The sequence below is a fragment of the Sciurus vulgaris genome (genome assembly GCF_902686455.1).
Source record: "Sciurus vulgaris genome assembly, chromosome: 12".
Taxonomy (NCBI): Eukaryota; Metazoa; Chordata; class Mammalia; order Rodentia; family Sciuridae; genus Sciurus; species Sciurus vulgaris.
The window spans coordinates 12862963-12890173 of NC_136473.1; the positions used below are offsets into that span (position 1 = coordinate 12862963).

At 38.5% G+C, this 27211-nt stretch overlaps 1 protein-coding gene across 6 annotated transcripts in view; it reads left to right on the forward strand.

Moving 5' to 3' along the window:
* The first annotated feature begins 24016 nt into the window (after positions 1 to 24016).
* TASOR2 (transcription activation suppressor family member 2) overlaps positions 24017 to 27211 on the forward strand; it is a 66089-nt gene continuing 62894 nt past the window's right edge. For 2 of the 6 annotated variants that reach the window (XM_079107541.1, XM_079107543.1), the window contains exons 1-2: positions 24017 to 24523; positions 26327 to 26454. Coding sequence is in view for 2 of the 6 variants with exons in the window: in XM_079107542.1 (XP_078963668.1) it covers positions 24463 to 24523 (61 nt within the window). In the remaining 4 variants the exon portion in view is untranslated. The remainder of the gene's footprint in view (positions 24524 to 26326; positions 26455 to 27211) is intronic. The other 4 variants (XM_079107544.1, XM_079107548.1, XM_079107542.1 and 1 more) reach the window with 4 other exon arrangements.

Below are 27211 nucleotides of genomic sequence, written 5' to 3' on the forward strand. Positions count from 1 at the left end.
AACGATAGTGGACTGAGACAGACAGTATTATCTTGTGTACATGTATGATTATACAAATGGTATGAATCTACATTGTATACAACCATAGAAATGAGAAGTTGTACCCCATTTGTGTACAATGAATCAAAATGCAGTCTGTAAAAATAAAAAATAAAATAAAAAAAGAAACAACCGTTGGTTTTGTTGATTTTCTCTATTATTTTTCCATACTGTTTCCATTCTAATCATATTATTTCCTTCCTTCTGCTTGGTTTGAGTTTAAATTGCTTTTCTTTTTCCAGTTTGTTAAGTTGACATGTTAGGTTATTGGTTTGAGATCTTCTTTTTAAAATAAATGATTACGACTCCCCTCTAAGCATCCACTGAGTTTCAGTATACTGATTTTGGTTTTATTCATTCAAAGTACTTTCTAATTTCCCTTGTGATTTCTTCTTTGACTCATTGGATATTTAGCCATGTGTGTTTAATTTCCATATATTTGTGTATTTCACAAATTTCTTTTCTATTACTGGTTTCTGGTTTGATTTTGTTGTGGCTGAAGAAAACATTTTTTATGACCCAGCAACTCAGTTACCTGAGGCAGGAGAATTGGAAGTCTTAGGCCAACTTAATGAGATGCTGTCTCGAAATAAAAAAATGAAAAGGGCTGGAGATGTAGCTCAGTAGTAGAGTGCCCCTGGGTTTGATTCCCAATACTGTAATATAACCACTTTGTATCACTTAATCCTTTTATCAAATTTTGTTTTATAACATAGCATATGATCTATCCTGAAGAATATTTCATGTGCACTTAAGGAGAGATCAGAATCCTCTCAGTCCTTTCTTGGCTTGTGCACAAGCTATATACACACACAAACACACGCGCACGCACATAGGCTTCTAAGTCCTCAGGAATATATTGAAGTTTTCCATATCTCCCTATGAAGGTCTCATTCACTAGGTTTTCCATTTAAGTTCTTGGCCAGCCTCTCATTTGCTCCAGTTGGCATCACTGTCTCAGATGGCTGCACAGTTTAACACTCACGATGATCATTCCAGCAAATCTCTTGGGCATTTCTCACTTACCAATCTCTCTGATCAAATAAAGACGATCCCTGTGAACAGAGTTTTTCCACAGGGCTTCCAGACAGGCGAGATAGTGAAAACCCTCTGGAGACAGGGCTTTCTGGGGAGACTCCAAGCCCCTAATATCTACCAGGCTGCTGCTTCTCACAGCTGCCACGATTCTGAAGCAGTTATTTTTCAAGAATACGGCAGCGTTTAAGAGAGGAAAGTGCAAATAGGGCGACTTAAAATGTCATGATGTTTACTATTCTATTGTGATTTGGATATTTCCTCTAAGTAAATGCTCCTCTGGTTACTATAAGCCTTCAATTACATTCTAGAGTTCTAAAGAACAATATTTGACTGACTTTTCCCAATGTTCTCACTGTTCCGTGAAGGAGTTGATTTTGTGGAAGTGCTTCTCTGAGCATTACATTTTATTTTATTTTTGGTACTAGAGATGGAACCCGGAGGTGCTTTACCACTGAGTCACACCCACAGCCCCCTCCCCTTTTTAATTTTTATGTTAAGACAGGGTCTCACTAAGTTGCTTTGAGCCTAGCTAAGTTGCTGAGGCTGGCCTTGAACTTGTGATACTCCTGCCTCAGCCTCCCAAATCACTGGGATTACAGGCATGTGCTACCATGCCCAGTTGCCTTGAAATATTTCTGATGAGAAGTTTCCTGCTACTATTATTGTTTCCCTCTGAATCTAATCACTCATTTTCCCCTCTGACTGCTTTTTTTTTTTTTTTTTTTTTTCCCTGCGGTGCTGGGGATTGAACCCAGGGCCTTGGGCCTGCAAGGCAAGCACTCTACCAACTGAGCTATATCTCCAACCCCCTCTGAGCGCTTTTAAGATATTCTCTTTATATACAAAGATACGGAACACTTACAAATTCATCCCACAAAACCTACATACCTAAACCAAATAAGGAGACATCCAGGAAAGAAAAGTACAGATTAGTATTCCTCATGAACTTAGATGCAAAAATTCTCAAGAAAATACTAGAATATCATACTCACAACATATTAAGAAGATTGTATGTCATGACCAAGTTGGTTTTATCCCAGGGATGCGAGGATGATTTAACATAAGCAAATCAATAAATTAATTCATCATATAAATAGGATGAAGGACAAAAATCATGTATTCATTTCAATGGATGCAGAGAAAGCCTTCAACAAAATTCAACAGTCATTCATGATTTTAAAAGAAAAACATGGAAGAAACCAGGAAGAGAAGGAATGTACCTCAACATCATATAAACTGTATATGAAAAATACAAAGCCAACACTATAGTCAATGGGGAAAAACAAAGTTTTTCCTTTAAAATTTGGACTGAGACAAAGATGTCCACTCTCATCACTCCTATTTAATATAGTACTGAATTTCTAGACAGAACAATTATGCAAGAGAAGGAAATAAAAGAGATAAAAATAGGAAAATAATAAGTTGAATGGTCACTAATTGCAGATGATATGATCCTATACTTTAGAAGATCCAAAAGCTCCACCTAAAAGAATACTAGTTAATAAATTCAGCAAAGTAGCAGGACGCTAAATCAACGTACAAAAATCGGTGCTGTGGCTCAGTGGTAGAGCGCTTGCCTTGCATGTGCAAGGCACTGGGTTCCAACCTCAGCACCACATAAAAGTAAATAAATAAAGATATTGTGTCCACTACAACTAAAAATATTTTTTAAAAATAACTTTATTTTTATTGTGGTGCTGAGAATCGAACCCAGGGCCTCATGCATGGTAGGCAAGTGCTCTACACTGAGCCACAACCCCAGCCCCTAAAAAATATTTTTAAAAATACAAAAATCAATAGCTTTCCCATATACCAATAATGAAGCTTCTGAGAAAAACAGAAAAACAATCCATTTCACAATAGCCTCAAAAACCTAGGAATAAGTCTAATTGGGGAAATACCTCTACAATGAAAACTATAGAACACTGAAGAAAGAAACTGAAGACACAAGAAAATGGAAAGACCTCCCATGTTCATGGATAGGCAGAATTAATATTGTTTAAAAGACCATACTACCAAAAGTAATATACAGATTCCATGCAATCCCATCAAAATACTCATGACATTTTTCACAGAACTAGAAAAAAACAATCCTAAAATTCATTTGGAGCAATAAAAGACCCAGCATAACTGAAACAATTCTAAGCCAAAAAAAAGCAATGCAGGAAGCATCACAATAACTGACTTCAAATTATACTACAGAGCTACAATAGCAAAATCTTCATAGTACTGGTATAAAAACAGATACATAGACCAATGTTACAAAATAGAAGATACAAGACAATAGAAGACAAACCCACACAGATACAGTCATCTGATCCTTAATAAAGGTGCCAAAAACATACAGTGGAGAAAAGACGGTCTTTTTTGGGAATGGTGCTTGGATAACTGGTTTTCCATATGTAGAAGAATGAAACTAGGCCCTTGTCTCTCACCCTACACAAAACTCAACTCAAAATGGATCACAGACCTAGGATTAGATCAGAAACTGTACAACTCCTAGAAGAAAAAGTAGGGTCAACACTCCAATATATAGGCAGAGGCAACAATTTTTTTCAATAGAACGCCTAAAGGTCAGGAAATACACTCAAGAGTTAGTAAGTAGCCCCAAGCAGCCCAGCCCCCTCCGGTGGGAAGCGCCTCTCTAGGCTAGCTTCCCAGGGCAGACCGCCCAGTGAGAGCCTCTCGATGCAGAGCCAGCCACAAGTCCCCAAGCCAGCAGAGACATCCAATACACAAGCGGCTTCTGGGACCAGGGCTGGGCAGCCAGAGACCTCTCCAGGCAGCATTGTCCCCCTCCAGCTGCAGGCTTTTTCCACGGGGTGATCCAAGATGGCGGACTAGAGGGTGACTGCATCTCCAGTCGCCCCAGAACTCAGGATTCAAGAAGGGGAGGCATTGAGAGACTCAGACTAAGATAGAACCACGGGGTGAGTCTCCCCCACCCAGCGAAGCTCAGCTGGGTGGCAGGCCAGGATTCGAGTGGCTTATTAGAGTAGGACAGGGCAGATAGCGTCTCCCACAGGCAGCTCTGTGCAGTCTGGCAGTGGGCTCCACCCACAGGGACAGATCCTCCAGCCTCTCTGAACAGGCCCCCCAGTGAGAGCCCTTCTGCACAGAAGCAGCGCAGCCAGCTCCGGCCCGCCCCGGCCAGCTCCAGCCCACCCACAGTTTGCTTCAGTGACCAGCACAGGGCGCCAGGGACTTCCCCAACCAGCCCAGCCCCCCTCCGACGGGAAGTGCCTCTCTAGGCTAGCTACTCGGGGCAAATCGCTCAGTGAGAGCCTGTCTACACAGAGCCAGCCACAAGTCCCCAAGCCAGTGGAGACCTCCGACCTACAACCAGCCTCTGGAACCAGGGCTGTGCAACAAGAGACCGCTCCAGGTCTCTCTCCCTGGAACCAGTAGCGGGCTAGGGGCAGCGTTCTTCGGAAGCACTGCATTATCAAATTAATCCAAGACTTCTGGCTACTGAAGGCTGGTAGGTGATACACTGGAAATCTACAGGGTCACTATAAGCCAATAGAGGAAATCTACAATATCACAGAGTCCCATTGACATCTGACCAATATGAGAAAACAAGGGAAGAAAATGTCCCAAACAAACCTAGATACTATATCAATAAAACCCAATGACAGCACAGCAGAAGAAATGTCCGAAAGGGAGTTCAGAATGTACATAATTAAAACAATCAGGGAAGCAAACGAGGAGATGAAAGAACAAATGCAGGCATTAAATGAACGCACTAATCAACAGTTAAAAGAGCAAATAATGGAAGCAAAAGAGCATTTCAATAAAGAGAATACTGATACAATACTCTAATACAATTAGAGATACTGAAAAAAAAACAAACGGAAATCCTTGAAATGAAAGAAACAATAAACCAAGTTAAAAACGCCATAGAAAGCATAAACAATAGGATAGATCACCTGGAAGACAGAACCTCTGATATTGAAGACAAAATATTTAATCTTGAAAAAAAGGTTGACCAAACAGAGAAGATGGTAAGAAATCATGAACAGAATCTATAAGAATTATGGGATATCATGAAGAGGCCAAATTTAAGAATAATTGGGATTGAGGAAGGCTTAGAGAAACAGACCAAAGGAATGAACAATCTATTCAATGAAATAATATCAGAAAATTTCCCAAATCTCAAGAATGAAATGGAAAACCAAGTACAAGAGGCTTATAGGACTCCAAATATGCAAAATTACAACAGACCTACACCAAGGCACATTATTATGAAAATACCTAACATTCAAACTAAAGACAGAATTTTAAAGGCCGCGCGAGAAAAGAATCAGATTACATTCAGGGGGAAACCAATAAGAATATCAGCAGATTTTTCAGTCCAGACCCTAAAAGCTAGAAGGGCCTGGAACAACATTTACCAAACCCTGAAAGAAAATGGATGCCAACCAAGAATTTTATACCCAGCAAAACTTACTTTCAGATTTGACGATGAGATAAAATCCTTCCACAATAAACAAAAGCTAAAGGAATTTACTAAAAGAAAGCCAGCATTACAGAACATTCTCAGCAAAATATTCCATGAGGAAGAGATGAAAAACAACGATGTAAATCAGCAACGGAAGGAACTAGCCTAAAGGAATAGCCAAATAAAGGAGAAACCAAATCATGTCAAAAAACAAAAATGAGTCCAATGACTAGGAATACAAATCATATCACAATAATAACTGTGAATGTTAATGGCCTGAACTCATCAACCAAAAGACATAGACTGGCAGATTGGATTAAAAAGAAAAATTCAACAATATGCTGCCTGGAAGAGACCCATCTCATAGAAAGAGATACCCATAGACTAAAGGTGAAAGGATGGGAAAAAACATACCATGCACACGGACAGAGCAAAAAAGCTGGAGTATCCATCCTCATTTCAGATAATGTGGACTTTAAGCTAAAACTAATCAGAAGGGATAAAGAAGGACATTACATACTGCTTAAGGGAAGCATAAATCAGCAAGACATAACAATCATAAATATCTATGCCCCAAACAGTGGCTCATCCATGTACGTCAAACAAATCCTTCTCAATTCCAGAAATCAAATAGACCACAACACAATAATACTAGGTGATTTTAACCCACCTCTCTCACCGCTGGATAGATTGTCCAAACAAAAATTGAATAAAGAAACCATAGATCTCAACAACACAATCAACAATTTAGACTTAACCGACTTATATAGAATATACCATCCAACAAAGAACGAATACACTTTCTTCTCAGCAGCACATGGATCCTTCTCTAAAATAGACCATGTCTTATGCCACAAAGCTACTGTTAGCAAATACAAGAAGATAGAGATACTACCTTGTACTCTATCAGATCATAATGGACTGAAATTAGAAATAAATGACAGAATAAAAAACAGAAACTTCTCCAATACTTGGAGATTAAATAATACACTATTATATGATGAATGGATAACAGAAGACATCAGGAGGGAAATTTAAAAATTCTTAGAAGTAAATGAGAACAAAGACACATCATATCAAAATCTCTGGGACACTATGAAAGCAGTACTGAGAGGAAGATTTATTTCATGGGGCGCATTCAACAAAAGAAGTAGAAATCAACAAATAAACGACTTAACACTACAGCTCAAAGCCCTAGAAAAAGAAGAGCAGACCAACACCAAAAGTAGTAGAAGACAGGAAATAGTCAAAATCAGAGCCGAAATCAACGAAATTGAAACAAAAGAAACAATCGGAAAAATTAACAAAATAAATAGTTGGTTCTTTGAAAAAATAAACAAAATTGATAAACCCTTAGCCACACTAACAAAGAGAAAAAGGGAGAAAACTCAAATCACTAAAATTCGGAATGAACAAGGAAATATCACAACAGACACGAGTGAAATACAAAACATAATTAGAAGCTATTTTGAAAATCTATACTCCAACAAAACAGAAAACCTCGAAGACATCAACAAGTTTCTAGAGACATATGAATCACCTAAACTGAACAAGGAAGACATACACAACTTAAATAAATCAATTTCAAGCAATGAAATAGAAGAGATCATCAAAAGCCTACCAACAAAGAAAAGTTCGGGACCAGATGGGTTCTCAGCCAAGTTCTACAAAACCTTTAAAGAAGAGCTCATTCCAATACTTCTCAAAGTATTCCATAAAATAGAAGAGGAGGGAACCCTCCCAAACTCATTCTATGAAGCCAATATCACCCTGATACCTAAACCAGACAGAGACACATCAAGGAAAGAAAATTTCAGACCAATATCCTTAATGAGCATCGACGCAAAAATTCTCAACAAAATTTTAGCAAACCGCATACGAAAATATATTAAAAAGATAGTGCACCACGATCAAGTGGGTTTTATCCCAGGGATGCAAGGTTGGTTCAACATCTGGAAATCAATAAATGTCATTCACCATATCAACAGACTAAAAGTTAAGAATCACATGATTATTTCAATAGATGCAGAAAAAGCATTCGATAAAATACAGCATCCCTTCATGCTCAAAACACTAGAAAAAATTGGGGTAGTGGGAGCATTCCTTAACACTGTGAAGGCCATCTATGCTAAGCCCATGGCCAGTATCATTCTAAATGGTGAAAAACTGAAAGCATTCCCCCTAAAAAGTGGAACAAGGCAGGGATGCCCTCTTTCACCACTTCTATTCAACATTGTTCTTGAGACTCTAGCCAGAGCAATTAGACAAACCAAAGAAATTAAAGGGATACGAATTGGAAAAGAGGAACTCAAACTATCCCTGTTCGCTGATGACATGATTATATATTTAGAGGAACCTGGAAATTCCACCAGAAAACTCTTAGAACTCATAAGTGAATTCAGTAAAGTAGCAGGTTACAAGATCAATGCTCATAAATCCAATGCATTTTTATACATAAGTGATGAATCTTCAGAAAGAGAAATTAGGAAAACTACCCCATTCACAATAGCGTCAAAAAAAAAATAAAATACTTGGGAATCAATCTCACAAAAGAGGTGAAAGACCTCTACAATGATAACTACAGAACACTAAAGAAAGAAATTAATGAAAACCTTAGAAGATGGAAAGATCTCCCATGTTCATGGATAGGAAGAATTAATATTGTCAAAATGGCCATACTACCAAAAGTGCTATATAGATTCAATGCAATTCCAATTAAAATCCCAATGATGTACCTTACAGAAATAGAGCAAGCAATTATGAAATTCATCTGGAAGAATAAGAAACCCAGAATAGCTAAAGCAATCCTCAGTAGAAAGAGCGAAGCAGGGGATATAGCAATACCAGATCTTCAACTCTATTACAAAGCAATAGTAACCAAAACGGCATGGTATTGGTACCAAAATAGGTAGATCAATGGTACAGAATAGAGGAAACGGACACAAACCCAAATAAATACAATTTTCTCATACTAGACAAAGGGGCCAAAAATATGCAATGGAGAAAAGATAGCCTCTTCAAAAAATGGTGCTGGGAAAACTGGAAAACCATATGCAACAGAATGAAATTAAACCCCTATCTCTCACCCTGTACAAAACTCAACTCACAATGGATCAAGGACCTCAGAATCAGACCAGAGACCCTGCATCTTATAGAAGAAAAAGTAGGCCCAAACCTTCAACTTGTTGGCTTAGGAGCAGACTTCCTTAACAGGACTCCCATAGCCCAAGAAATAAAAGCAAGAATCAACAACTGGGATAGATTCAAACTAAAAAGCTTTCTCTCAGCAAAGGAAACTATCAGTAATGTGAAGAGAGAGCCTACAGAGTGGGAGAATATCTTTGCCAATCATACTTCAGATAGAACGCGAATATCCCGAATCTATAAAGATCTCAAAAAACTCTACACCAAGAATACAAATAACCCAATCAACAAATGGGCTAAGGAAATGAACAGACACTTCACAGAAGAAGATGTACAAGCAATCAACAGATACATGAAAAAATGTTCAACATCTCTAGTAATAAGAGAAATGCAAATCAAAACTACCCTAAGATTTCATCTCACCCCAATTAGAATGGTGATTATCAAGAACATAAGCAACAATAGGTGTTGGCGAGGATGTGGGGAAAAAGGTACACTCATACATTGCTGGTGGGGTTGCAAACTAGTGCAGCCACTCTGGAAAGCAGTATGGAGATTCCTCAGGAAGCTTGGAATGGAACCACCATTTGACCCAGCTATCCCACTCCTTGGCCTATACCCAAAGGACTTAAAATCAGCATACTACAGAGATACAGCCACATCAATGTTCATAGCTGCTCAATTCACTATAGCCAGATTGTGGAACCAACCCAGATGCCCTTCAGTTGATGAATGGATAAAGAAACTGTGGCATATATATACAATGGAATATTACTCCGCCATGAGGAACGACAAAATTATAGCATTCGCAGGCAAATGGATGAAATTGGAGGATATCATGCTAAGTGAGATAAGCCAATCTCAAAAAACTAAAGGACGAATGATCTCGCTGATAAGTGGATGAGGACATAAGTGGGGGGTAGGATTGGTTAGTGTTAGGGTTACGGTTAGGTTTAGGGTTAGGGATAAGGTGGTAAGAATGAGGAAGAAAGGAATGTATAGAGGGAGAAGAGGGGTGGGAGGGGAGGGGAGGGGGGAAGGAAAAAAAAATAAAATGAATCAAACAACATTGCCCTATGTAAATTTATGATTTTTAATTAAAATTAAAAAAAATATTAAACTAAAAAAAATCTTGCATGCATTTTATTAAAATTATGCCTTAGAGTTTCATGGTTTTAGAAATCATTATAAATATTACTGGGCTATTATTTTTATTTTCCAATCATTTCTCTTGTCTACAGAGATTCTGTATATTGACTTTATATCATGCAACCTTGCTTAAAATTCATTTCTTAGTTCTACTGTTTTTTTTGTAGATTTCACAGAATTTTCAACATATATCCGATCACCTGTTTAAAAAAAAAAAAAAAAGTTTTCCTTCTTTTCAAACTCTTGCCTTGTATTGTCTTATTGTACTGGCTAGAACTTCCCATACAGTGTTGAATAGAAAGCTATACTTGTTCATTTTTCAACATCACATTTGCTGTTGATTTTTGAAGATGCCTTTTATCATGTTGAGAAGTTGCCATCTATTCCTTATTAACTGACAAGCTTTTCTCCTGTCAAAACCTTATGTTGAAATATGTTAGGTTCTTGGCAGTAACTGAAATGATCATTTGTTTTTTATTTTATTCTATTACTACGATGACTGACATTATGTGATTTTTTTTAAAAATGTTAAATCAAGTTGTATTTCTGCAATAAATTCCACTTAGTCATATTAAAAAAAAAAAGAAATTGATCAAACAGATGTTCTCACACAATTAAAAAATGGCATTCTATATATGGTTTTTCATCTCAGAATTGTAATTATAGAGGCTTAGCAAAAATAACAAAATCGTGATCATATTTTTAAAAAAATTACATCCGTACAAAGAGAAATGATAAAGTAAGTTCTCTGTGTACTTGCATAAAATAGTCTTGAAAATAAATTGTTCAGTGAAAAAGCAAATTATAAAAAAGATGAGTATTCAACATGCATCATTTGTGTGTGTGTTAAAAATAAAACATTATTTTCAATATGAAGGAAATATTTCTGTAAGGACACGCAAGAATCAAATCCTTTTGGTGACCTCTGAAGAGGAAAATTAGGTGACTGGAGACAGACTCGGGAGGCAGACTCCCTCTGGTATATTCTTTTGTACCCTATAAATTTGAACTATCAAGTGTAGTGCTGGTTTGGAAACTAATGAATGAATCACAATATCTGACATAAAAAAGTGCTCAAAAAAAAAAGAGTTAGTAAGTAGGAGAGTATCAAATTAAAAACCTTCTGCACAGCAAAAGAAACATAAAGAATGTGAAAAGAGAACCTACAGAATGGGAGAAAATCTTTGCTAGCTCCTCTTCTAACAGAGGAGTAATACCCAGAATATATAAAGAATGCAAAACCCTGAAGTCCAAAACAACAAATAAACAAATAACCCAATTAATAAATGAGTGAATGAACTAAGCAGGGACTTCTCAAAAGAAGAAATACAAGTAGACAACAAACACATGAAAAAAATATTCAACACCATTAGCAATTAGGGAAATACAAATCAAAACTACACTGAGATTTTGCCTCACTCCAGTCAGAATGGCATCAAGAATACAAACAAGAGGGCTGGGGTTGTGGCTCAGTGGTAGAGTGCTTGCCTAGCATGTGTGAGGCGCTGGGTTCAATTCTCAGCACTGTATATAAATGAATTAATAAAAAGTAAAGGTCCATCAACACCTAAAAATTTTTTTTAAAAAAGAAGACAAACAATAATAAATTTTTGAGAGGTTGAACAGAAAAAGGGCACTTTTACACTCTTGACAGTATTGTAAATTAGTACAACTACGCTGGAAATCATTATGTAGCTTCCTCAAAAGACTGGTAATGGAACCACCAAATGACCCAGCTACACACTCCTTGCTATTTATCCTAAAGAACTAAAGTTATCACACTACAGCAATACATGCATACTTACGTTTATAGCAGCACAATTCACAATAGCCAAACTATGAAACCAGCCTAAGTGTCCGTCAATAGATGAATGGGCAAAGAAAATGTGTTATATATACAAAATGGAGTTTTATTCAGCCAAAAGAAAAATGAAATAGTAAAACGGATGGAACTTGAGAACATTATGTTAAGCAAAATAAGCCAAACTCTGATCAAGGGTCACATGTTTTCTCTCTTAAGTGGAAGATAAAAAGGAAAAGAAAGTTGCAGGGGATGAGGAGCATGGGTCATAAAAATCAAAGGGAGAGTAGAGGAAAGGGGAGGGGGGACAGTGGGGGAGGGGCAGTGCCCGGCAGAAGGGAAGCGAAATCCTGAGGAATGATTTGGCCAAAGTATATTGTTATATTGTGTGTATGTACAAATATGTAACAAATCCCATCATTGTGCACAACCATAATGTATCAATAAAAAATGTGGAAAAAAAAGATGTTCTCTTTATCACTGGTTTCTAGCAACTTCATTATGATACACCATGTATGCTTTTTGAGCTTTGTGAATATATGGTTTCATGATTTTTATCAAATTTTGAAGAAGTGTTTCAAACATTTTGTTTTTAAATGTTTTCTATACACCTGTTTCTATGATTATCGCATATTACACAAGTCACTGAGGTTTGGGTTTTTTCTTTTCCTTTTTAAAAAAACAATTTCTTTACTTAAATTTGGTAGTTTCTACTGCCATAACTTCATGTTCGTTGATCTTTTCTCTGCAGTGTATAACTTTGTTAAGCCAGAAACTCAGTTTTTCTTAATCTAAGTGAAATTCTAGCGAGATTTTCATTTTAGATATTGATTTTTTTTAGTTCTAGAAGTTCCATTTGATTTTTATATAGTGTCCATTTCCTCATTGTTTCACATTTTTCTTTAAACACTTTTTTTTTTTTTTTTTTTTTTCGATACCTAGGATCGACCCCAGGGGTGCTTAACTACTGAGACACATCCCAGTCCTTTTGTTTTTTATTTTGAGACAGGGTCTCACTAAGTTGCTTAGGGCCTCTCACTAAGTTGCTGAGGCTGGCCTTGAATTTGCAATCTTCTGGCCTCAGCCTCTGGAGTCACTGGGATGACGGATGTATGTCACCTTGCCCAGCTCCTGTGTTTGGAGTGTTGTTCTGGAAGTCAGTTAATTTACTTGCAGATCCGCTCAATTTTCCAAATCTTCTATATAAACTTCATTAGCATATATCTAGAAAAGACTTTTGGTCTAGTTTAGTTCCACCAAAGCATGGCTTTTACGCATCTCTACTAATGTCCCAGATGTTCAAGATATTTCCATTCCGGTGTCTCAGAATTCAACAGTTTCTCAGCCCTGGGCAAGTTCTGGTAGTTACTTCCACAGCTGCTCAGTGGTCTTTCCGTGGGAGTTGTTCTTTTTCTGACCACTTGAAATATCTTCCTATGTATGTGTAGCTCCAGGGGATACTGACACAAATTTCTGAATCTCTTTTTCTACATGTTTTTTTCTCTTCTTGGTGCACTGTCTCCAGAGTTCAAATCACTAAGTGCTAGAGATGTTGAACATTTTTCATATATTTGTTGACTGACTGTATTTCTTCTTCTGTGAAGTGTCTTATCTGTTCAGTTCCTTTGCTCGTTTATTGATTGGTTACTTGTTTTCTTGGTGTTAACTTTTTTGAATTCTTCTACAGGAAGGATATATTCCTGGAGATTAATGCTCTATCAGAGGTGCAGTGGCACAAGATTTTTCTCCCATTCTGTAGGCTCTCTCTTCACATTCTTAATTGTTTCCTTTGCTGTGAAGAAGCTTTTTAGTTTGATATCATTTATTGAGTCTTGATTTTACTTCGTGTGCTTTAGGAGTCTTGTTGAAGAATTCATTTCCTAAGCTGACCTGGCTCTCGAGCAGGTTTCTTGAAGATCACTGCTACTTACTCAGTCTGCCCCTTGCACCATACAGGTCCACTTTACACATACTTGGGGAGCAATTCACCCACGGCTTTTCTGGGCAGAATTTTAAATAAGAAGGTCGATGGTACAAACGAGCCCCTGTCTATGCAAGTAGTCTGAGGACCTCAAATGGTACCCATCCTCTTCTCCACTGTATAGTCTTAATTCCCCTCACTCTTAGCTATTACTTCATTAGATCTCGTTTCTTACCTAGTAGCACGACTCAAACCTTGATTCTTGAGGAGTCTTAACACAGAGTAATCACACATTTCTGAGGTTGGAATTGCTACACGTGTCCATTAAGTTACAGTGGGGCAAGGGAGTACCAAGACACACAGAGATTCCTTCCCATACATAAAACTTCTCTACCTCCTCCTGCTTATCAGCAGAAATTATTATATTTCATAAAGGTGATTTCTTTTCTCAACTAATGTTCCAGGGACACAAAAGTCCAAAGTATTCTGTCAGCATCCTTAGCTTGCAATTTAAAGGCATATTCTGAGTCCTCTGATATGAGAGCACTTCCTTTGGAGACCAGAATCTCCAGTCTAATAAAGCCTAGAGTTGTGAGAATAGGAAGCACAAAATCTCCCAAAGGGTCACTGGAAGCGACAATAATTGGGGCCACTTCTGCTTCCATCTCAACCCTCGACTTTTCTCTCTTCCATTCTGGCCTTTTTCTGGTTGCAGAGGTATAGTAGGGCCCTCATTAGCTGCCCATTTATTTTGCCCCTAGGAATATCATACACTATTTGCCTTCTCTGCAACTCTCTAAAGGTTAAACTCCCTTGGCTGCCTCTCCAACCCTGATAGTCACTAGAGTAATTATGACACCTGGCTTCTGTTACCACCTGCCTCTATTACCTCAGACCCCCATCAGTACTGTGTATATTAATGAGCAGCTCTGTGATCACCTCTCCTACTGTTAGCACTGAACTAGTCATCACATTTCCCAGGATACTACTGGCGAACTCTTCAGCAGTTAGGCTACCACTTTATGCCAAGGACAATCCTGTACCTCACATTTCATTTGGAATGTACTCCTTCTTGCCATCTGGATAGTGAGTAAACCAATTTCCAAATCCTATCTAATCTTTTTTTTTTTTTTCTTTTAGACCTTTCTCAGTTTTACCTGTGTCAGTTCTGGTTCTCTGAAAGGAGAGACAGAAGTGGACTTAGTTGGGGGAAATATCTGCAAAGAACAAAGGAGGAAGGAGCAAGAGTAGATGAGAAGAATCTTCAGATTATGGTACAGACCTGATGTTCACATTTCCACTGTGAATGGAAATGAGGAAGGGAAAAATTGGATGGGAAGTCTCAGGCTACTGCAAAGTCTGAGAAAGTCTCAACTGGACTTATGCAGAACTCTGAGCAAAGGTTCTGCATGAGAGGAGGCCTACTCTGAGCAAGAATAACCCAATAGCAGCACACCCACCATGCTCAGTCATTGGCTGGGAACAGTCTGAGGAAAGGACGGCCTCAGCATGAAGCTGTAGTAGACTCAATCGGGTGGCAGTTGAAGGTTGTCATCTGTGTTCTCCACAGCAGGTTCTCATGCAGATCAGAGAGGGGCATCTCCATGGCCACCACAGGATGTAATACCTATGAAACAAGGGATGGGGGGATAAAACTGAGCATATCTGCAAGGCAATTCTAAAAAATACCACTCTCATCCCAAATGGGATCTCTGCAACATATTAGGAGAACCCCACTTTGTGCAAGAAATGGATAGCCTACCTGAGCCACTGCCTTGTTCAATTGTTATTAAGGGACTGCCCTAAGAAGAGCATGATTTCTGCCCAAGAACTGATGCAACCTCTGAAGGAGGAGCTAATAACTGGGACATCAGTTAATGATAGTCCTTGCATCTGGATAGCAAGTTCTTCAAGGGGGCCTGAGCATTCCATTCCCAAGCAGGCAGGAGTGATTCTTAAACTCACTTCAGTTTAAGAACCACCACCTGTAGGCTACCTACTTATTCACTAGCCTTATTAATTTTCAATAATAAGTGATAATCACATTAGTCATAGTTCTGTTACTGAGGTCATTTGGGGGATTGTTATACTTTGTTTATTTTGTGTTATCTATTTATGTTCTTGTAGACATTTCTCTGCATTTGACCAAGTGGTTTACCAGGAGTCCTTCTTAGCTAAGTCTAAGATTTCTAACTTTCAAATGCAGAAGTAAAATCAGCCAGCTAATTTGAGAGGAGATTTAAAACAGGAAATGATTGCGGATATTTCAAGTTTAAAGAAATCATTATTGGATCCATCATTACAGACTTTTTCCACAGGAGTGGAATAGAGGCTAGAAGAATTTGTCCAGTCCTGTTATCTTCCTTTTATCAGTTTCCTCTGAATATACCACTTTCTCACTTCACTTTTCTCCCCTTGCTTTTTCTTTCCTTTCAATACTCTTCCTTCCTTCTTCCACTTCAATGCGGTGAAACACAAGTCAACTTAGAGGCGGGAAATTTTATTTTGGGCTCTTGTGGTCAGAGGTCTCAGTCCACAGACAGCCAAGTCCATTGCTCTGGACCTCGAGTGAGGCAGGACATCATGGTCAAAGGGTACAGTAGAGGAAAGCAGCTCACCTCGTAGTGATCAAGAAGCAGAAAAAGAGAAGTGGGTGAGGAAACATGCACCTTTCCAGGGCATGTGACCCACCTCCTCCAACCATACCCTACCTGCTTATAGTTACCAGTCAGTCCAATCAAAATAATTACTGTGGACTAATTTGGTTATGGCTCTTACAATCCAATCATTTCAACTCCAAACATTCCTGCATTAACACAGGAGCTTTCGTGCTTTTGAGGGACACCTCGAATTTAAACTGTAATACTAAGTTTTGAAATTCAGGCAATGGGTTACTTTTAAAAGAGATACTGTTCATTTCCTTCTTATTATTTAAAATGACTTAATCCAGTTGGGTACAGTGGCTCACACCTGTAATCCCAGTAACTGGAGGAGCTGAGGCAGGAGGATTGCAAGTTTGAGGTCAGCCTCAGCAATTTAGCAAGGCCCTAAACAACTTAGTGAGACCCTGTCTCAAAATTTGTGAAAAAAGGGGGAGTGGCTGGGGATGTGACTCAGTGGTAAGCACCCCAGGATTCAATCTCCAGCAACCCATCTTAATCCATTTACTCTACTCCCATTTTCTTAATTACGTATCTTTTTGCCCTCACCCCTAATACAACTGTGTTGGAATATGTTTGTGTTTTGTTGCAGAATTTGTAGTTACATTTTTATACATAGAGAAAAAGGCAAATATTGGGTCCATGGAAAACAAAAAAATTATATAAAAATGTTTTATTACTTAAGTGTAAACACAGTTAATATAATTATATTGGGAAAATGGATAAAGACAAATATATATTTTCAGGGTATTGACTTAAAGAGTTCAATTTTCATTCATTTTAAGAAAATTTTACCTAAAATTGAGAAATTGAGCTGCAGAATCAATCATTTTCTAAAGTAGCATTTTCAATTACCCTTTTACTACTTTTTGCAGGGGTGGGGGGGGGGCCTGTTCTAAGTTTACCACAGACATCTTATCAGAATGAGCTTTGAATTTATATTAGTTTAATCAAGTGACACATAAAAAGGCAAACCTATATAGCTCTATTCCCTTTTCTTTCTTTTTTGTGCTATTGTCATATATATCTGTATAAATATACTAACTCTATTAATCTTACAAACACAATAATAAATTGTCACACCTATTACTTTACCATTGGTGTTGATAACTTTAGCCAAATACAGCTTTGGTCTCACCCACTTTCTTTATGGTGTTTTTGGCAAATATCTTAGATTTGTAGTTCATTTCCCTTTTAGGTCCAACATTAAATTACATACATATTATTTTATACAATTGATTTAAAATCGGTTCTATGAAGGAGAAAATGTGCATTCATATATTTTTCATCATCTCATAATCAACTTTACTAGTGCTCTTTGTTTTTCAAGAGTTCAAATTACTATTTGGAGTCACTCGCTTTCTACCTGAAGAAGTTCTTTCAGTATTTGTTTTGTTAGGCAGGTCTTCTAGACACAAATTTAGTTACTGTTTTTGTGGTACAATCTGTAATTCACCTTCATTTTTGAAACAGCTTTGCTGAATATAGGATTCTTGATTGACAATTTTTTCCCTTGAGCCTTTCGAATATGTCATCTCACTAACTAGAAGCTTCTGTTGTTACTGCTGCTAAGGCAACTATTAATCTTACTGGATTTCCCTTGTAAGTTACAACTTATTTCTTTTTCCGCTTTCATAATTTTGTTCTTGTTTTTTACTTTCAACATTTTTTTATGACTTCTCTGTTTCTTTGTGTTTACATTGTCTGGAGGTTGTTGAGTTTTCTGGATGAGTAGGTTATTTTTTAATACATTAAGGAAGTTTTCAGCTTTTTCTTATCTTCTCCTCTTGTTGGTATTACTATTATTACCTATTATTTACTCCTCACTTCTCTAAGGCTTTGTTCATTTTTCTTAATTTTTTTTATCTGTTGTGCACTTTGCATAATCTCTGTTGATGTATGTTCAAGTTCACTAGTTCTTTCTTCAACCAGTTCAAATCAACTGTTAAATCCCTCAAGTGTTCTTTATTTCAATTATTATACTTCTGAAGTTCTGTTTTCCATTAGGTTTTTAATTTTTCTCCTCAGTGATTGTTCTATTTGATTCAGCATTTATCATATACCTTCCTTTACTTATTTTTATCATGATTTCCTTTAGTTTGGTGAGCATATTTGTAATGTTTACTTCAGTCTTTTTCTGTTAAATCTGGCATCTGGTCACTTTTGTAGGCAAATTCTGTTGGTCGGTTTTCTTCCGGTATAGGAGCTACAGTTTCTTGTTTCTTTGCATGCCTCATAACTCCTGACTGGAAACTGGAGACTTTAATAAACTGCCCTGGTCTGCGCACTGCCCCACATTTGGTGTTATTTTTCCTAATGCTGCTGCTCAGGGAGACAGAACTTTGAGTACGTCTACGATCACTCAGGTATGAAAGTGGAAGTGGGAGGACTCTCTTCCTGAAATAGGTACTAGCTCCACATCTATTAAAAATGAAATCTGTACTTAAAAACCTTCCTAGAGCCAAACGCTGTGACCCAGGCCTGTGATCCCAGCTGCTCAGGAGACTGAGGCAGGAGGCTCACAGGTGCAAAGCCAGTCTCAGCAACTTAGCAAGGCACTGTCCCAAAATAAAAAATAAAAAGGCCTGGGGATGTGGCTCATTGGTTAAGTGCCTCTGGGTTCAACTGTTGATACAAAACAAAAAATAAAACAAAAGACCTCTTTCCTATAAAGAAAAATAAAAGCCCTGATGGTTTCACTGATTAATTCTAGAAATAGTAATTTTAATCAAAGTACTTAGGAGACTCATCGCATGAAGTCAGAGTTATCTTGATACCCAAGTCAAAGATATTGTAGGAAAAGTAATACACATTTCAATAGCCTTGTAAGTGCCAGAGTCCTTACAAAAATATCAGCAGTTCATGTCCAGTAATATTATAAAGAAGATAATGTATTCTGACTAAATTTGGGTTCATCCTAGGAACTCAATGTTGATATAACATTGGAAAACCAACTGATGTGCAGTTCACAACATTAATGGGTTATATAAAATGGGATATATATATATATCCAATTCTATAACATATGATAATCACATACATATATCATCTTGATGCAAAAAAAAGCATTTGACAAAATTCAACAACCACTTATGGAAACTAGGAACAAAAGGGAAAATTCTAATTTTAAAAGACGGTGTACAATATACCAAAGTAACATTATACTTAATGGTAAAAAAAAAAAAAAAAAAAAAAAACCTTAAGTGTTTTCTTCTTAGATAAGGGTCAAGTCAAAGATGTTTGATCCTACCCGCATTAGAGGGGCTTAAATAATGTAAGAAGGGGAAAATTCCAGATTGGAAACAAAGAAATGAAGCAAATTTTATTTGCAGAAAGTATTTGTCTTAGAAGATTCTAAAGAATAAAAACACAAGTAGCTACTATATATAACGAGTGAATTTAGCAAGTTATAAGATACAAGATTAACACTGGAAAATCCATTGTACTTAAATGTACTAACAACAAATTTTTGTATGTAAAATGTCTAAGTACCATTAACACCAAAAGATATGAAGAGATAAATATAACAGAATGTGTGCAAGACCTGTGCACTGAAATTTATAAATATTGCTAAAAGATTTAAAGACCCAATTAGATTTATGTTTCATATTTTTGAAGGCTAATAAGATGTTAATTCTTGGGTACAGTCCCAACAAGCTTCGTGGAACATATCCCTCCTTATCATATAGGCGTGCCCACCACCATTCAATTTCATCTTCGTCTTCCCTTCAGATGATTGTCGTACAGTCTCCTTCTTTCATGGGCAGTTCATCATCATTCTGAGGCTCATAATCGCAAAGTGCATAAATGACTCCTTCATTCATTATGCCCATTTTCTCCTCACCTCCATAAACTGAGAGCACTGTGTGTGGCCTTCCTCCATCTCCTCACACTTATCTGCAGCAGTCTGCATGTCACTGTAGGTCATGGCAATCACAGCTGCTCCACCAAGAACTTACACGCCTGGACATTGTTACAGGAGGCAGCACAATGCAATGGGGTCCATCCATCACTATTAACAGCATTTGTATTTACATCGATCTGCACCAGGAACTTAACAATTTCTGTGTGGCCTGCGCACACAGCATTGTGGAGAACTGTGATATCCTCGTCACTGGGCGGACTAGGGTCATCAACCTCATAAATAATTCTCTGTACAAGGTCAAACTCTCCCTCCAAAGTTGAATCTAGGAGTAAAGCAAGAGGGTTGAAATTCACGAAACTTCCTGGGACTGAACCCAAGAATTAAACCAAGACAAAGGAGTTTGGCCTGAAACTTAACAGAATTTTAGTTAATGAAGGATTAAGCTTAATGATCACCAAGAAGAAAGAATACAGTTGTTTTTGGCAGTAATTTCTCAAAACTTATTTTAATCACAATGTAGCTCGAAAGCAATGAGGAATGTGCTCTGGAAGAAAATGAAGGATTGAAGAATTCACTGCTAGATACTCAACATGGGAAATGGAGCTTGTAAGTCAGCAGAGCATTCTGTGCTAGGCACATCTGCTCCACGGAACACTCAGGAAGACACACTGTGACAATCTCATTTTCTGCAAGAAAGAGGACCATTCCTTGGACTGTTGGGAAATCAGCTTCCTGTCCAGTTTAGTGGGCATTTTTTTTGTGTGTGTGTATATGGTGCTGGGAATTGAACCCAGGGCTTGGAGAATGCTAGGCAAGCTCTACCAACTGAGCTATATCCCTAAGCTAAATGCCTTAATGGGCATTTTTGGCACTGTTTGGTATTGGTCTTCCTGCCAGAAGGACCAATGCCATCATGGCACCATCCCCACGCCTCCAGCACCAATAGGCCTTGGACTCGTGGGGGCTTGAAGGCGCCATATGCTTGTATATTGTCAGCAAAGAACTGCTAGTTGTTTGTCAGTAAGCAGTAACTATTATATATGAGTTCTAGCATCTTAAGAATTACACATGGATTTGAAATACTGAAACTACACTGCCTCATCTAGATTAGATTTAGAATCTTGTTTTTAGGCTGAACATGAATCTATATTTATTGTCTTTTGTACCTTGGTAATTAGAGACTTGTTATAGACTTTTCCCATAATATTTGTCAAGATCATAGCTAACCTTAAAAACATTGTAATAAAATTAAACTTTTTGACTCAAAAAAAAAAAAGATGTTAATTCTCCCCCAGATTTATCTGTATATTCAGTACAATATCAACCAAAATTCCATCAGGTTTTTTTAAGATACATCAGGTTTTTTTTTTTTTTTTTAAGATGATAAAGGTGATTCAGAAATGTATACAGAAATTCAAAAGACTTAGAATAGCCAAAATATATTTGAAAAAGAACAAAGATGGAGCAATGCAAAGTCAAACCACAAGGTATCTTCTAGAGTAGCTAAATATTAAAGCACTGCCAAGGATGCAGAAAAACTAGAATTCTTTTATGCAGCTACAGAGGTGTAAAAGCTAGATAAAACTAACCTGCAAAAAGTTTGGCATCATCTACTAAACGTGAACACATGACTTTATTGCCACGATAGTGCTCTACTATAAAAAACCCCAAACTCAGTGGTTTATGATACAGCATTAATGATCAGCCTTATCAATCTTCGGGACATCTAAGGTTCTGCTAATCTTAAGTTCAGTTGTGATTTGGCATCACATCTATTTCACATAGGGTTTTTTTTTTTTTTTTTTTTTTTTTAATACTGGGGATTGAACTAGGGTACTTTACCACTGAGCTACATCCTCAGACATTTTTATTTTTTGAGACAGGGTCTCATTATGTTGCTTAGGGTCTAATTGCTGAGACTGGCCTCAAACTTGCAATCCTCCTGCCTCAGACTTCCAAGTTGCTGGGATCAGAAGTGTGCACCACCACATCCAACTCCACAAAGCTTTGTTCTGGAGACCTGGGCTGAAAGGGCAATAGCTACACAAGGCCTGTTTTCCTCATGTGAATCACATGAAGATAAGAGCAGAGGCAAACTACACAAGTGCACTTAACACTCTTGTGTGATGTTTGCTAATATTCTATCAGCCAAAGAACTCACTTAACCAAAGTCAATATCAATGGAGAAGTAAACTTGGTCAATAGTGTGTGGGAAAATATTTGCAAAGACAAAATCCAAATTACCATGTTTAACATTCCATTAGAAGGGTGTATGACCAACAGAAATAACTGCACATGTGCTTCAAAAGACATAAAAAAGAATATTCAATGGCAGCATTATTTAAAATAGTCAAGAGCTAGAAACAATCCATGTCCATCAAAGTGCCATGATTAAAGAAAATGTGCTATACCCATATACACAGCAGTGAAAAATGTAAGAACAGAAACACACAAAAACCTAATGTCTCATACACATGCAGAAATCTATTCAATTTGTGTTGAGTTCAAATTACCAACAAATACATGATAAAGATTAAGGAAACATACTTAGAAAGCAATCATGATTTTTTTAAATAAGGAAGACATTATCAGGAGTCAGAATAGTGATTAGATTTGGTGGTAGGAGAGAATGATGTCTTGGTCCATTTTCTGCTGCTTTAACAGAATACTACACACTGAGTAAATTAAAAATAGAAGCTTATTCTGCTTATAGTTCTGGATGTTAGAAAATCAAAGACTGAGGGGCTGCATCTGGTGAAGTCCTTTATGTTGCACTATTACATGGTGGAGGAGCAAGTGGGCACATGGCAGAGTGAGAGAACGCATCAGGCCAAACTTCATCCTTTCATTAGGTACCCATTACTAAGATAACTAATCCACTCCTGCAATAATCCATACACAAGACCAGAGTACTCATGACATAATCAACTTTTAGAAGTTCCACCTTAGTACTATTGCAATGGTAATTAAATTTCATGAAGTCACAAAGGGAACATTCAAACCATAGTAGGGAAAATACTGAATGGGAAACACCAAAGGGAACTTCTAGAAATTGGTAATGTTCTATTTCTTGACCTAGGTGGGGGTTTCATGAATATCTGCTTTAAGACAAATCATGAAACTAGACATTCTGTTTTTTTGTATTTTTAAAATACTGTCATTCTCTTTTCTTCAGTTATTTAACAAGGTTAATGTCACTTCTTATGTCCTTTCCACTTGCTTTGCCTTCTGCTGTGTTTGGCTCTTCCTCCAAATCTTCTAGGGATTCACCTGGTCATCTTCATCTTTGAATCTGAATGTCCCCTTTTCATTGAGACCTTATAGTTCTGCCTCTTCTGCTCTGTAGTTCTGGCCTCCAGCTTCCAACTCCATGCATCAGAATTTCCAGTTTGTCTTCTCGACATGCATCATCCGAAATTCTACTTTGTTATGGTGTTGGTTTATCTGTTTCTCATCCACCTCTAAATTCGATTATGGCTGCAGAGTCTTTGTCCAGCTTGTTCATGACTGTTAATTCCAGTGTCTAATGCTGCACCTGGTCACAATAAGCAGTGAAGTATCCCACCAAGTGACTAAATCTCTTTGTATTCCCCAAACATGCCAATGTCCTTGGCTCGAAAGCCCCGGATTAACGTTATTTATGGTCACTCTAACTGTCCCAACAGATTATGGAGAGCTGTTCTAGGGAACCAGCGCAACGACCGCGTGTCACATGCCTTTTAACGTTTACTAATTTAAGAGAAGGGCTACACTGGAAATGTCTTAACTGGCCAGAGAGAACAAGGGTCGTCCTGGAAGCTGAGGCAGGAGGAGCCTGCAGCAGGGAAGACGAGGAGTAGGCCAAGTTCACTGGACCACCCACATCCAGGGAAGCCACCTTGAGTCTCCCGCCGCTTCCCGCCAGGCGCCTTCCGCATGCGGTTGGGCGCCAGTCTCGCGAGAAGCTGAGGCGCCGAATTCGTCCGTTCCAGCCAGAGACTCGCGCCTGCGCAGAGACCAGAAGCGAGCGCCGCGTGGACGCCGATGGCGGCTCGCGCCTGCGTCCTGGTTTCGCCCCCGTGATTGGCTCCCGTCTTTCAGCGGACGGGCAGTTCAGTTTTCACTTTCTCTCTTTTTCCGCACCCCTCCTCTTTTTCCTTGGGCCACAAGGTTTTACTTCCGGTTGCTGGAGCCCGGCAGCTAGAAAGTCGACACGTTCCTTCAGGCGGCGGGCGTCCAGGGGCTGCTTCTCGCCTGGGACTCAGGCGCGACGGGGCGCGGGGCCGGGCGCGACGTGGGGAGCGCGGCGTTCCTCTGACGAGACGCTGTCTGCGCGAGGGCCGGAGACGACGCCTGGTTCCGTGCACACTTGCTGGCCAGCTGGCCGCCAGGCCCGGGAAGGAGGAGCGGACGCGTTGGAAAAGCATGGGAAGAAGAGTGCGCAGTGATCTCAGGTCCTCGAGGGCGGCGGCCGCGCCAGGGACAGGTAAACCCCATTCGGTGTTGGGGCGCCCTGGTGGCGCATCCCCGCAGGCACCCCGAGAAGAGCCGGTCCCGAGGGCGAGCGCACCGCCAGCTGCCCGGCCGTGTGCGCCGCGGCCGTGGGCTGCGCCGCCGGGGTTCTGCGGTGATGCGCGGCGGGCGCGTTCCTGCCACCTGTTTGCAGTGCTGCGGGTGGGAGGGGTCCTTTCCGCCTGGCCACCTTCCGATGACTGCTTCACCCTGTCCCAGGTTCGCCAGCACAGAGATCTGAACCCTGGGACAGGTCCGTGCCGGGCTTCCAGATTGGTTTCTCCCCCTTCTCAGGCTCAGAATCTAAACGGTTTACACATTAAGTTTGGGTTCGCCTGTCACAAGGCAGCTGCCTTCTCAGGGATAGGATATTAAGTTCTTGGCTGAAGTCGCCCTGATTGGGTTTGGACACGCCAGCACCTCGTTTCCTAAAGGTTCATTATGACGCCTGCTACTCAAGTTTCTTTTTTCAGAGACCATGGCAGTACATGACCTTTTTTTAAAAAAGTAAAAGCGCTGCCCATAGGGAAGGTCATTTAATAGCAAGCTGAAATAATGCATAAGGAATGTTCTAAAAGGTTGGTCTATGCAACCCAGCAGTTTGTCTGAAGGCGGCACCAACCAGCACTTTCTGGGAGAATGTGATTGATGAACCTCAAAATTTGAGGTCGATAACTTGAAAATTCTCAAGTTTTTCTTAATCGCCATTTGTCTATTGGAAATTCATATTTAAACCAGTCTTACCTTTCTTTTTTCGTAAGGTAAAATTAGAATGGTAGAGTTTATGAAAATGTGAAGTATTGTACAGGTACATGATAATACTGTAATAGCATTAGTGATCTGAGGCTCCATAGTGTTCCCCTGAGAAAGCATTATAAAGGGAAGAGGGTGTGTGATATATTCAATATTGTAGAATAGGAGTCTGGTGTAATCATACCTGGGAGGTTTACAACAAAGTGAACTAACCGTGTAAGAATACTCTTGTCTTGAAAACCTGCCTTGTGGAAGTGAATAGCTGTGTATCATATCTCCAGTACATCAATAACTAACTAGCCCAGGCCAGAAAAAAAAAAAAGGTGACTTAAGTGTCCACAGTTATTTCAAGGAAGACACACACACAGTGTTTGAAATATATTTTCAGGGCATTTACCCAAATGTAACAAATGCTCTTTAAAAAGAGATATATTATGAGCATCTCCTGTAACCTGGATGTATTTGCTTAAATTAATTAAAACTCAGAGTGACTAAAATCTTGCCTGAGAATATTTGTTAAATATAGTATGATATCTAGTTCGTATAATTAGACATTATATGTATTTTGTTTCTCTGATGGTAGATACTTTCAAGATTTCCTTGTAACAGTGCTGCAGTGTTTGGTTTTTGTTGTTTTGATGCCATTACAAACATGCTTTAAGTGCTCAGATAGTGGTTTTGTAGAATGCAATCCTTATCAGGATGATCTCAAGTAATTGTACCCTTTTGAATTCACTTTCTCAAAAGGTGTGTTAATCTTCCTGCTAGCCAGCGGTGGATGGTAAAAGTATTTTCTAAATATCTTACCCATTTAATAATTGAAACAAAACCCTTTTAATTTTTATCTTCTTTAATAATTAAGAAAGTCAAACATTTTTTATTAGGTCAAAATATCATTTGTGTATGTATTTACTGGGTCTGAACACTCTTTGAGCCATTTATTGTTTTAGTTATTGTATCTTTATAATATATTTTGGTGCTTTCTTTTGAAAAAGCTTTGGGTTCTTTTGTGTTTTTCTTCCAGATGAAATTTAGAGCCATCTCTCCAAGTTCTATTGAAAATCTTGTTGGGATGTTGTTTGTGATTACATTGAATTTATAGATTAATTTAAGAAGAGACATTCTTTTGAGTTTTTCCTTTTAGGACAATAGGTATGTCTTCCTGTTTCCTTTAAAAACTTTGTGTTTTGTATGAAATATGCTATTAATATGTACTGTTAAAAAAAAAAAAAAAAGTATATCTCTGTATGTTGCTTAGTAGAAGACCACAGGTATTTTGGAAAGATTTTGTGTCTATTCTAGGAGGAAATCATTCTAGGCTCCATCACCATAATTATATTAATTTCATGTTAATTATTCCCTTGCCTTCTATTATATGTATTTCTTAACATGTTAACATGTTGTTTACTTTCACTTGCTTTTGAACTTTATTTTTAAAGTTTTTTTTTTTTTTAAGTTGTGGATGGACACAATATCTTTATTTATTTATTTTTGTGTGGTGCTGAGGATTGAACCCAGTGCCTCACACGTTCTAGGCAAGCGCTATACTGTTGAGCCACAACCCCAGCCCTGAACTTTACTTAAATAGAACCATCGAATATATTCTGTCAGTTATTTTTGTTAAAAATTGTTTCTGAGATTCATCCATGTTGAAGCATGTGCCTGTAGTTCAGCAATTCAGAAACTGTTGGTCTCAGAATTCTCTAAAACTTAAAAACTATTGGCGGGGTGCGGTGGTGCCCACCTGCAGTCCCAGCGACTGGGAAGCTGCGGCAGGATTTTGAGTTCAAAGCCAGCCTCAGGAAAGGTGAGTTGTTAAGCAATCAGTGAGACCCTTTCTCTAAATAAAATACAAGATAGGGCTGGGAATGTGGCTCAGTGACTGAGTGCCCCTGAGTTCGACCCGTGG